Source organism: Leucoraja erinacea, chromosome 24 (assembly GCF_028641065.1).
Source record: "Leucoraja erinacea ecotype New England chromosome 24, Leri_hhj_1, whole genome shotgun sequence".
Classification (NCBI taxonomy): domain Eukaryota; kingdom Metazoa; phylum Chordata; class Chondrichthyes; order Rajiformes; family Rajidae; genus Leucoraja; species Leucoraja erinaceus.
In genome coordinates this window covers 8,983,648-8,997,225 of record NC_073400.1, presented here as the reverse complement: position 1 = coordinate 8,997,225, position 13,578 = coordinate 8,983,648, and the positions used below count along the sequence as shown (strand labels likewise).

General features: G+C 41.9%; 1 protein-coding gene across 3 annotated transcripts in view; it reads right to left on the bottom strand.

Annotated features, from left to right (window-relative positions):
* Positions 1–13,578, bottom strand: part of scube3 (signal peptide, CUB domain, EGF-like 3) — a 272,047-nt gene that overhangs the window by 88,415 nt on the left and 170,054 nt on the right. For all 3 annotated transcript variants that reach the window (XM_055654491.1, XM_055654492.1, XM_055654493.1), the window contains exon 5: positions 1,222–1,347. In XM_055654491.1, the coding sequence (XP_055510466.1) occupies positions 1,222–1,347 (126 nt within the window). The remainder of the gene's footprint in view (positions 1–1,221; positions 1,348–13,578) is intronic.

Here is a 13,578-nt window from a genome sequence, read left to right as displayed (position 1 = left end):
TAAATAATAGCTCAATGCCTAAAATAATTCTCTTTCTTATATTGCCTTTGGTTTTGGCATGAACAGGGTAACAGAGACTGGCTAATTTAACTAAGTGCTGGATGGAAGAGTTTTAACATTGAACCATTATTACACCATCTTCTGCCCATATATGTCCAGTATTTATTTTGGTACCCAATGCTGCCAGTTTTGGTGTTCCATGACCTCTTATTTGTTTAGTTTTACAACAGTGATGCCAAGCACCATTAAAAAAGGCTGTTAGAAAACAATTCTTTATGAACTGCGTGCAAAACTCTGGTTAGTTATTCATTAAAATTTGAGCCTGTTTTGAAGATCCAGAAGAAAGCTTCACGTCAAAAATCCTTCTGATCTCACCATCTCTAATTTTAAAATAGAATCCTCTCGATTGGAATCCTTCGGGTTAAGAAAGTAATTTATTTCTGTCTATGGTCTTGAATCACCTCATTTAACCTAAATGCAAAAATTGGAGAGGTGTAGTTTATGTATTCTTCGTTCTTAAATCAATCCTTCCAAATCTGGTATCATTTGGTACCTCTGCTGTTATCCTGTTCAACACTGCGAACACGTTCCTCTCCTTTTGCAAAGACCTTCAAAAATTGGATCATTCAATACAACCCCATCAAACAGATGTTTATCTTTTCCAAAGGAATTTTATTATTTCCAATGCCAATTTTTTTTTTCTCCTCTTCTGTTGCATTAAGCAAAAGTTCACTGATGAGTCTTACCAGAAGGCTCCAGGCAACTGAATGCCTGGATGGATCATAACAAAGAATGTTCTTTGTCATGCTTCAATATTTGGACACATGAATTTTGAGTCAAGTGCAGGCTGGAATATAACAAATGTAAATTCTTGTTGATTATTTTTCATATTTCTCAGTACCCTAGTCCACTCGCACTCTCACTTTTTAGAATCAATGCTCCCAGTTCCAATTCATTCCCAGGTCAAACCCACCCCTGTGCAACCCTCCAAGACCAACGTCAAAATTGGGATCAAGAGCTGCAAATATCTACCGTTGGTTGAGCATTTTATCTCTCTCATGACGCAGGTTGCAATTTCAAAGCCGCCAGTATTTTTCTCAGGCGAGCAACAGAGATAAAAATCATACCACACAGAGCTTCTGACTACCTTCCGATGAGGAAATATCTTTAATACAGCAATATAAATGTTATCCGAGGCACGAGTAAATGGTTGAGACTTACACTTGCACTCCCGTTGGTTCTTTGTGAGTTCAAACCCAGGCCTGCATTCACAGGCTATTCCTCCCTTCGGAGTTTCTCGGCAGATGTGAGCACATCCATGGTTTTTATTCATGCAGTTCATTCCTTCTGCAAAGAACCATAAATTTAAAAAAAAAGATTTCATTAGTGCATAATAAACAAATATAATGCAACACCGACAGTTACATCTGGAAATTATAATATATAATTCTTATTGAATACTGAATCTCCATTATTGAAATCTGAATATAAGCAAGATAAACATCTTAGTCTATTATCGTTGATTGCAAAACTTATTAATTTTATTTTCAGTCCTTGTATGTTTTTTTAAGCAACGTTGTTTAACATTTGTTTCTCCTGAAGCCACTGAGTCTTATAGTAAAAAAGTTACACGAGGATTGCAGAAACCTCAGAATCGAGGTGACTCTATGTCTACTGTCTCAGAAGAAATCTACTTTTTTACATTACAATGGATGCACTCTTTTACTTACGTGTGATTGGGCTTATGTATAGTATGATTTTACTGGATTGTATGCATAACTAAGTATTTCACTGTATTTTGGTACATGTGACAATAAAGTTACTCAACCGTACTTAGTTGCAAAACATCGCAAGTGGGTAATCTTTATTTGTTAGCTTTGGTAACAAATATAATTTTGTACATATAGACACAAAATTCTGGAGTAATTCAGCAGGACTGGCAGCATCTCTGGAGAGAAGGAATAGGTGACGTCTCAGGTCAGAAGAAGGTTCTCGACCCGAAACATCACCCATTCCTTCTCTATGCTGGCCTGCTGAGTTACTCCAGCATTTTGTGTATATCTTAGGTGTAAACCAGCATCTGCAGCTCCTTCCTACACATGTTGCACGTATATCTCCGTGCATGTATGTGTATGTGACTGTCACAATCAAGACTGTTTCTCTGTCCTCCTCAAACTCAAGAGCTACATGTTCATTTACAGGAGAGATTAATGGAAAACATTCAGGAGTTGGAAACATGAAAGCATTCTTCTTGATATCTGTCCCGTCCTCCAACCACCTTGCTCCATGCTATCCCTACACATTTTGGGTTCTGATATTAAATTCTGACACGTTTTGAAATGATAGGTGAAAGGATATATTATTGTACAAAAGGTATCCTGGAACCTAGAAATACCTAGTTCTCATATTTGCCTTGTTCTCCTCTTTTGCTCCTGTAGCGGCACAAAGGACATTCTAGGGATTTCTATTAATGAATATTTCATATTATCCTCTTATACTTTTAATCTGGTTAAGAATCGCGTTAATGTTAGTACATTGCCTTTTAAATGCAAATAAAATCAATGGAAATGAGGCAAAAAACTTGAAATGAAAAGCAGGAGAACAGTGAATTTCATATTTAAATCACGAATAATCGTATCTTTGGTGAAACATTTCCCTTTTTGGGCCTCTGCAGTCTTAATTAAGGAGCACAGTTCAATATGGCAAAGTAACTACATCAATTCTCACAAAGACAAAGGTACAATGACGTTTAGAAGGAGGAAAAGTAAAAAGCTTAAGCATAGTGTCGACATTACAGGCAGCTATTTTTTTTTTCTTTGGAACTGGGTAAAGACATCTCCTTGCCAGAAAGGAAAAGATGTATAAAGGCATGATCATTGTTATTCAGATGATCCGGACATCCATTATAAGGTCCAGCTTCGAATCTGCTCTTTGACATTTCTAGTAAAGAAACCAGAAAAATAAAGATTGGACAGTTTCTCGGTTAATCCAATTAGGGAAGGCAGAAGAATAGCAGAGGATGTAATGGCTCTCCTTAGAAGAAGAGCACACACAGAAGCATAGAACATGCAGCATAACATACAGAACTGTACAACACAATGTCATGTCCTTCAACCCGTGTGCCTGTGCTGAATATGATGCCAAATTAAATTAATGTCTTCTGGTTGCCTGTGATCTATAGTATATCCACCTATTCCCTGCTTATCCAGGTGCCTATCTAAAAGCTTCTTTAACGCCACTATTGTATCTACTTCCACCACCACCCCTGGCAGTGCGTTCCATACACCTAGCATTTTTTTCGTTTTGTTTAGCGATACAGCGAGGAAACAGGCCCTTAGGCACACCGAGTCCGCGCCGACCAGCGATCCCTGCACATTAACACTATCCTACACACATTAGGGACAATTTTACACATACACCAAGCCAATTAACCAACAAACCTGTATGTCTTTGGAGTGTGGGAGGAAACTGAAGATCTCTGAGAAAACCCACGCAGGTCACAGAGAGAGCGTACAAACTCCGTACAACCAACACCCGTAGTCGGGGTCGAACCCGGGTCTCCGGCGCTGTAAGCGCTGTATGGCAGCAACTCTACCGCTCTGCCACCATTCTCTGCATAAAAAACTTGCTTTGCACTCCTTTAAACATTCGCCATGGCATCTAGTATTTGATATTTGCACCCTGGGATTAAATTAGTCACTGTCTACCTTATCAATCCCTCTCATAATGTTCTAAACTTTTATCAGCTCTCCCCCTCAGCCTCGGATTCTCCAGAGAAAACAATCCAAGTTTGTTCAACCTCTAATCCAGGCAGCATCCTGGTAAATCTCTTCTGCACTCTCTCCAAACCTCCATATCCTTCCTTTAATGGGGTGACCAACAATTCACACAATACTCCACATGCAGCTTAACCGGCTCTCTGTTTTATTGTCACCATTTAAGTGTTCAGCATGACTTACACTGATCTGCATATTGGTGTAACCCACCTTAAGCTAAAGCACAGAAACATACGCACAAGATAACTATCCCCCTGCCAAGTGGAGTGGATTGACAGGAATTGTCTATTGACACTTATAAGTGATTCTGAATGGTGGGTTTAAAATTATCCTCCAAACCATTAATTCCAGCTCTTCAACCCTACCCAACAGCATTCAAACACCTATAATGTGTTCCTCTAGGGTCCTAAGCAATATTAATTTTGACCAGTCCAAAACAAATCCTATTCCACCCTAATCTGCGTGACACCACTGTTGCCCCGGGCTTGCTGATCATCACTAGGTCTCTGCCCGCTTACGTTTCAAGTTGCTTCCAATGCCCCAACCCTCCCCACCACCATTATGTCTTTGAAGCTAGTGTTTCTCAAATGTTCATCCTTTAGGTTTGTTCTTCACCTTTCATTCGACTTGCTTCTCTTTAAACTGCAAGACATTCAGCCAACGTGCCCCTGAACTCTGGCACATTCTTTGTTTTGTTTGCATCTCTCCCGCCTTCTCTCCTTTTAGAAGTTTCTCAAAACCCATCAAATGTGGCTTTCAGTCACCACCCTTCATCAATTTTTATATTTTCAACTGCTTACTGTGTGCTTTAGAATGGTTTATTTATATTGAGGTGCTACACAAGATTCAATACTTTCTCAGTTCGATAGATAAAACTCTTGTCAGTATTCAGCAACATTGTCTCGTCTTATCGTTTTTAAAGAATGAAATAAAATCTTAGTCTTAAAGAATTCTTCAGATAAACTTCAGCTTGATATACAAGCAGCTGGTATTGATCTTCCTCTGCGGACTCAGAGGGCCATTGCAATAAACATTGAAGACTTAATGCAATTTCTCAACCTCAGTGCTTTTCTCTGGGTGATTGCTGCCATCTCCTGCTCTCTACTTATCCAAACACAGAGACTTCAGAGGATACCATTAAAAAAGCAATCTCTGGAGCATTTTGAAATTCATTCCCCTTTTTTTCATCCTGGTCAAAATGCAGACCTCAATCTTAAAAGCAACAGGTTTTATTGAAAGATGTACAATTTATTAGTAAACTGTAAAGCTTGGGAATAATGGCACAGAATGAGGCCACTCGGCCCATCTCTTCGCAAGAGCCTTCCAATTAATCTCTGTCCATGAGCAGCACTTCTCATTAACAACCTCCTCACTGTCCATTCCTCTTTATTGCCTTCCACTAAATATGGAATTGGTGAGTTTAGAGGAAGTGATGTCCATGTTAAAGAAGGTAATTGATTGAGTGTGTCTTAAAATGTTCATAAGATCATGTGATGGGTGTAGAATTAGGCCATTCAGCCCATTAGGTCTACTCTGCCATTCAATCATGACTGATCTATCTCTCCCTCCTAACCCCATTTTCCTGCCTTCTCCCCATAACCTCTAACACCCATTCTAATCAAGAATCTATCTGTGGTAAAGAATTCCACAGATTTACCACCCTCTGACAAATGCAAATGGATGGAAAGTGAAGGGAAACCACCGTTCAAGCTGGTGTCTGGTCATTCACCCAGATAGTTGGAAATCAATCATATGCTGAAGGAATAAAAAGAGCAGCTGGGGGTACTCAGTAGTTTAGGGAAATATCTGTTGAGGGAAATAGAGAATAGTGGTGATCACAGAAGGGAGCAGATTCCAGCATCTGCAGTCTTAAGTGCCTGTCCCACTTGGCCGTCATTTACACAACAGGCCAGTAGTGACTGACACGCGATGGTCGCGCGCATCATCATGCGTCCGCACAGCCGTCTGGAGCACGTGACGTCATTTGAAGATAGACACAAAATGCAGGAGTAACTCAGCGGGACCAGTAACATCTCTGGAGAGAAGGAATGGATGGTGTTTCGGGTCGAGACTCTTCAGTTTGAAGAAGGGTCTCAACCCGAAACGTCACCCATTGCTTCTCTCCAGAGATGCTGCCGGTCCCGCTGAGTTACTCCTGCATTTTGTGTCAATCTCCAATCGTCTTGGCCTCGCTCTGGGAGTAGGAGCGGGGGCGGATCCGGGTCCGCAACGGCCGTGAGCCCCAGGCTGAGCTTGCCTGCTTCTGCTGCTGTTGGAGGTAAGACGTTGCGCCGCGCCAGGGTGTTCCACTTGGCCGTCATTTACGCGACAGGACCGTGGTGCACGAAGATTTCGTGCAGAATTAAATCCCGGAGCGCTGCGCGATACCGTGCGCACTTCGACACTCTTCCACGCCACTCCATGCGCCCGTCCCGCGCTACCCACAAGCTACCAGGTCGCATAAATGGCACGCAAATGACGGCCAAGTGGGACAGGCCCTTTACTACTCCAGTGAAGTCTCTTCAAGATGTGTCTTCTTTGAAGAAGAATCCATCCTCTCTTCAATGGGAGTTCTTTGAAGCCCTCCCTCGCTGCTCCCTCCTGTAATTTCCATTGTTCTCCAACTCTGTTTTTTAGCTCTTACCTCACCCCTCTCTACACCAGCTACTTCTTCTCTACTCTTTCAATCTAGGTGAAGAGTCTCAATCCAAAGCGTCAACTGTCCATTCCCTTCCCAACAACATTACCAAAATCAATCTCATGCCACCACCACCAATGAACATAAGCTTAACTCAAAACCAAATGAACATTAAAATTCCAAAACCAGGTCAGATGCCGACTAAGGCATCTGATTCCACTTTTGACCTACTTGTGTTTCCTCATCTGCAAGGCTCGGGTTACGTGGTTACGGAATTCTCTTAATTTACTTGGATTAATGTTAAACAACACTCAAGGAGCTTAATATCTTTCAGTATAAAGTTTCCCACTTGATTGGCATCTCATTCTCCACCCTAGGTTTACACTCCCCCGGCACGCTGTGGTTGCAGCCAATATCATCTGTAAATTGCATTGCAGTTATTCACCAAAGCGTCATCTAAAGTATTTCCAGACTTGCAATCTCCACGAAAAGCAGAAAGGAGCAACACAACCTGGAAGAAGAAGGGTTTCGGCCCGAAACGTTGCCTATTTCCTTCGCTCCATTGATGCTGCTGCACCCGCTGAGTTTCTCCAGCTTTTTTGTGTACCTTCGATTTTCCAGCATCTGCAGTTCCTTCTTAAACACTGGACGATCCCTTTCTACTCCCTCATCATCCTGACTTGGAAACATTGCAGTTCTTTCATCATCATTATCAGTACTGTCTCAAGTGTGAGAAGGGAAGGGCATTAAAATATCTTGCCAGTGACAATAGTATCCCCTGTATTAACAAGACAAGAACAAAATCTGCACAAAAACATGCATAGACCATCATCAGATAACTTCTCAACTTCATGTGTCGATTGACTTATTTTTCATCTGTTTTCAACCTAGGTCCCAGACATTAAAGACTAAGACCTGGGTTGAATACCAATGCACTACTGTGCTGCCTTCTTAAAGCTCATACCCCTATCTCCATTTCATGTTTAGTTATTTAGTCATTCCCATGTAGTCATTTTATCTTTAATCACAGGTTTTCTTCACATTATGCGACAGATCTATCCATATAGAGAATGGAAGGTGCAGCAGCCACTTCTATTTACTCGAACAAAGTCAATGCAACCAATAGGTAAGAAATCTATCAACACTGCACGCAAGGCCACCAGCATCATCAAGGACAAATCTCACCATTCTCATTCCCTCTTCTCCCATCGGGCAAGAGGTACAGATGTGTGAAAACTCATACCTCTAGATTGAGAGACAGATTCTTCCCAGCTGTTATCAGGAAAATGAACCATCCAACCAACAACTAGAGAGTGGTTCTAAGGTACTATCTATCTCATTGAAGACCCGTGCACTATCTATAATCGGACTTTACCTTGCATTAAACGTTCTTTATTTTAACATGTATCTGTACCCTGTGGACGGCTCGATTGTAATCATGTATAGACTTTCCACTGACTGGTTAGCATGCAACAAAAGCTTTTCACTGTACCTTGGTACACATGACAATAGACTAAACTAAACTAGATAAATTCACAAGATCTGATGGAAGTATATGGGGTTATGAGACATGGATAGGGTTGACAGTCAAAACCATTCTCCAAGGGTGGAGAAGTCAAAGATGAGAGGACATAGCTTTAAAGATGAGAGGGCCAAGGTTTAAAGGAGATGTGCAGGGCAGGTTTTTATACAGAACTAGGCCAAGTGGGACCCGTTGGGCCCTGATCCCCCAACACAATATTCCACCACTCACCCATAGCCCCCAACTGCGCAGGCGCGGCTGACAGGTTCCCGTTGTGACACCACAGATCCCCGTTGTGACGCGAGTCATGGCAACCCTCCTCCAACTGCTCCTCTCCATCCCTCTTCCTACCCCTATCATCCTCCATTCCCCCTCATGCCCCGGCATTCCCTCCCCCTCCACTTCACCCTCCCTCACAGGAATATGCAGGGAATGGATCACGTACAGGCAGTTTAGATTTGTTGATCCTGCCATTACCTCCGGCACAGATATTGTGGGTGGAAGGGCCTGTTCCTGTGCTCTACGTTTCTATATTCTATGTTCATTGTTGCCGTATTAGTTGACCACGATTTGGATTCTGAATAGTTACAGAATAGGCTGCATGGTTTGTTTTACAATGCCAGCTTCTCAAGCACATATGGCTAATGTCTGCCTCACAAATGAGTAAAGTTTCATTGGCGCACAGATGTAAAACAATCTTGTTAGATCAAAGGGAGCTGGATCAATCTGTAATGATCCAGGTATCAGATCAAAACGTTCATTTAATTGTAGCCCCATTACACGAATTGCATTCTGAGGATTTGTGAGAAACTGGGAGAGTTATGCCGCAATTCAGCAATACCCTTACAAGGTCATACCAAGAATTCCAGACTCACACTTCATCTCTGTCAACATCATTTCGACCAACAAATGTGACCAATTGAAAGTGGAATGCAGTGATTATGAATGTTGAGTGGGATTACCCTGGGAGTCTGCAGCATTGAGTCCACATTCACTGATGCCTCATTACTTCAGATAAAACAAGGCCAAAAGATTCACAACTGATTACCACCTATTGATTACACTCAACATACAGATCAGTGCTCTTCAAACTGAACTTTATTTGGAGAATGTATTTGCAATGTAAAGAGTAGAATGTTTCTATGTGTGATGTTAAGTGTTGCAAGATGGTATCATCAATGGCTAAGTCTTCCATGTATTTCCGTACATAACTACTAAAATAGGTGTTGAGGGGATGTAAGTCACATCTATATAACTAAAGGTCTCACCTTGACCACTTCCTGTCTGCGCTGTATATTGATTTTAGAAATATCTCTGTGATTTTTGGCCATCTTACAGTCCTCCTCCGCTGAGGCAGCCCCAAGGATTTTTCCGATCGATGAAAAATAAAGGTTATGATTGTTTAAAACATCTTGAGATCGGCTAATTGGTCATCTCGCCTGTCAATCACCATGATGAAGGTAACGCCCTTTAAAGGACTATAAAACCCCGGATGCCTGGATGTGAGTCAGTCACTCTGGAAGATCACGAGGGAGAGGCCACAACTGTGATTCTAAGCTGTGAATCAACTGAACTGTGAGTCTGCAATGTACTTGCAATAAATAATTTGTTAGCCCTTAATGGCAATGCAATGAGTTGTTTGGCCTGCCCTGCCTGTGCTTGAAACTGCAATGCAAAATTGAAAATGAAATGACAATGCAATGAGTTGTTTGGCCTGCCCTGTGCTTGAAATGGATTGACTTGACTTGAAATGGATTGACTTGACTTGACTTGAAATGGATTGAAATGGAATGTTGGCCCTGCACTCACTGTGCTTGACTTGACCCACAATACCCATGCTAACGCTCCAGAAAGCCCCCCCCCTGTGCTTGACCCCCCCCCCCCCCCCCCCCCCCCAGAAAGGCCCCCCCCCCCCCCCCCCCCCCCCCCCCCCCCCCCCCCCACCCCCCCCCCCCCCCCCCAATGGCCAGCAATCTTGGAATTGGTGCAGAGGTGGAATATTGCGTTGAGGGGAACCATCCCTCTCATGTTAGTCCAGTATCTAGCATCACTTTCATCAACACATCTGCTTTAATGTCTCAATGATATTAAAGGTGGCCAAACATATTGGATATAGTTGTGGATATTGGCCTGAAAATTATTTTGGTCGTATTGCTGAAATATGCAGAAAACACAAATTATGTTTCCAGCCAAATTATTACAGTTGAAGTAGGACACTGATATCTATTTGAAAAAGTACAGAGTGGCCAATGGCAGCTTATCCCCAAATCCAACCAAGCAAAAACATGTGCAATAAGTTTTTTCTCAACAATTGGTAAAATGGTACAAAAGTCATCAGTTCCATGCAAGATTCCTTGGATGACAATCTTCATGGGACCTGAACAACACCAAGGCACGGGCTGACAGTAAGTTACCTCGTGAAGGTACTACATTGTAACCATTTCCAGATTATTATCATATACACTAGGGTGCAATGAAATTCCTAGTTAGCATGAAGCACACAGAGACAGAGTAGGCAATAAATACATAAAGTACAACAAAAGTAAAACAGCAGAATGTTGTAGAGATTGGAGTGAAATCTAAAGTAGTGAAAACAAAGTTCAACAACAGAATTACCAAATAAGGTAGAGTGAATAATAAACACATTGCAGCACCTCCGGGGAGGGAGGGAAGTCAAAAGGATGACTGGTTCACCAGTCTAATAGAAGTGGGAAAGAAGCTGTTAGTAGGACTGGATCCCTGGGCTTTCAAGCTCCTGTATCTTCTCCCAGAAGGCAGAAGAGAGAAAAGCAAATGGCCAGGTTGGCAGGTATCCTTGACGATTATTCCAGGTTTCCTGATGCAATGCACCATGAAGATTAACTGCAAAAAAGGGGGTGATGAGCTTGTGATGGACTGGGCTACATTCACCACTTCCTGTTGGTGGAAGCAGTCAAAATCAATGGCCATACCAGGCTGAGTGGCATGCTGTCATAATACTTTCTATAGCATATGTGATGTTTTAGAGAATCCTTGTTTTCACGCTGATTCAGTAAACAGTAGACATACAGTAATAATAAATTATCAGCAAATACAACAATGAGTACAAAGCAGCAGAATGTTGCAAAGATTTTACTGAACTCTAAAGTAATGAAAAAAATATATAACTGAATGAGGCAGAGTGAAGAGGAAATTAGTACATGGAAGTATCCCCAGGAAAGGTGTATGAAAGAGGCAATTGGTTCAGGGGTGACAGCAGTAAGGAAGATGCTGTTCTTAAGTCTTGTAGACTATGCTTTCAAATTCTTCTATGTTCTACCAGAAGGTACTAGAGAAAATAAGCAATTGCCAGGGTGCCAAGCATCGTTGGTGAGACTTCCAGACTCCCTGATGTATTGCACCTTGAAGATGGTCTGGATGGAAGGAAGTAATGAGCCTGCAAAGGATTGGGTCATGCAGGTTCAGGTAGTCAAGTGCATAACCATACCAGACTGAGATGCACCATACCACAATGCATCCCGTCAGACAACTATCTGGAGCACATCTGTAGAAGATGGACAGAATTCTCAGATGCAGAAGAAAGTAAAGCACTTTCTTGCTTACCACATCAGTGTGAAGGAGCCAGGTTAGTTTGTGGTGACACAAGGAACTGCAGATGCTGGAATCTTGCATTGAATACAAAATGTAACAGCAGACCAGGCAGCATCTCAATGAACAGGAGTCAATAAACAGTAGTCAATTAAGACAATTCACTTTATTTTCTGGGAGAATGAAATAAAGGAGGTTTTCTTAAAGCAAATGGGGACAGGGCTGTTGAAGAGAGAGGTTATAGATGTTGGCAAAGATTGTAGCTGGTTGTATGGTGCACAATTTCAGGACATGTTCTGGGACTCCATCTGAGGCGGCAACTTTATGAAAGTTTACTGTTGTGAATGCAAATGAGATGTATGGGACAGAGCCAGCGGAGAGTGGGTGATATGCCTTGATGGAACTTTGTCTGCCTGTTCAACATGGGCATAAAAGGCATTGAACTCATGTAATGCGCAGAGATGCATTGTTGCCAGAGATTGCCCCTTGCTTCTACATGAGAAGGTATTCAGGCCCCTGCCACAGACACCTGGCAGTAAAAGGCAATGTCCTGGAGGAACTCAGAGGGCCAGGCTGCATCTGTGGAGGGAAATGGACAAAACATTTGGATTGGAAAGATGGGTCAACTGCTCAGTTCCCTGCACAGATGCTGTCCGACCCATTAAGTTTCTCCAGCTCTTTGTTTTTTATTCATGATTCAAGCATCTGCGATCACTACTGATGTCTGACGGTCTCACAGTCTGTTTTGGAATTCCATCAAGGAAAAGAATGATGAACACTTTTGATATTCAACAGCACCACCAATACCAGATCCCTTACCAGTATAATCTTAGGAGACATCATTAATCAAAAGCTCAAGAGCTTAACTGGCCAAGCCTTCAGCAGTCAAAGCATTGCTTCAGAATTGCCCTCTGGTCCACCTGTCTTTCATCCACTGTAGCGCTTCTTAAAACCTATTGGTCATCTCCTGCCATGTCTCATGACATGGCCTGATGCCAAACTGTGTTAGATGATGCTACAGTGAAGTGCCATGGTACATTAAAAATTACATTATGTACATTAAAAATTGAATTGAAATGATGATATTATTGAACCAGTCATATCGACATTATCGCTGTTTTATTCGAGTGGATTCTGTAACATAAGGTTCATCTCCTGAAATCTCAATCCCTGCCATTTATAAATCTTGTCATGAAAATAATGAAATACTTATCATTCCATTATTATCATATCATTCATTATCAATGGAATACTATTTTCATTTCATCCAATTACTTGGGGCAGCACATTGGCGCAGCGGCAGAGTTGTTGCCTTGCAGCGTTTAAAGCGCCGGAGACCCGGGTTCGATCCTGATTACAGGTACTATCCGTACGGAGTTTGTACGTTCTCCCCGTGACCTGTGTGGGTTTTCTCCAAGATCTTCAGTCTCTTCCCACACTCCAAAGACGTACAGGTTTGTAGGTTGATTGGCTTGGGTTTGTATACTTATTACAAGTGTAAAATTGTCCCTAGTGTGTTTAGAATTGTGTTAATGTGTGGGGATCGCTAGTCTGTGCAAACTCAGCGGGCCGCGGGGCCTGTATCCGCGCTGTATCTCTAAACTAAACTACTAATGGCCATTCACGTGTACAGGGATAAAATGTGCATGATAGTGAATTGAAATGTTTATTGGATAACTAACTACAGAAAGCTCCCAAATAATCCTCCTGACCACAAAGCTCTGACCATCTCCAATATTTCCATCATCAGTTTGAAAATAAAACTAAAACTGCAGAAGATGGATATTTCACATAAAACTGAAAATGCATCAAATACGTAATAATAGGCCAGTCAGCAACTGCATGGAGAGGAGCAATGTTGATGTTCCAAGTTTACGAACTTTCATCAGATGAAAGCTCCTCTTAAAAATCTCCTTTCCTCTTCATACCTTGACCAGGATTTTGCACAAACCTCTCAAGATTCCTTCCCTGCCTTGGACTCTCATTTTAAAAATATTTAGATTTCAACTTCAAGTTGGGACACTTTCCATATTAAATGGATGGTACGATATAAATGGTAATCATTAAAGGATGGG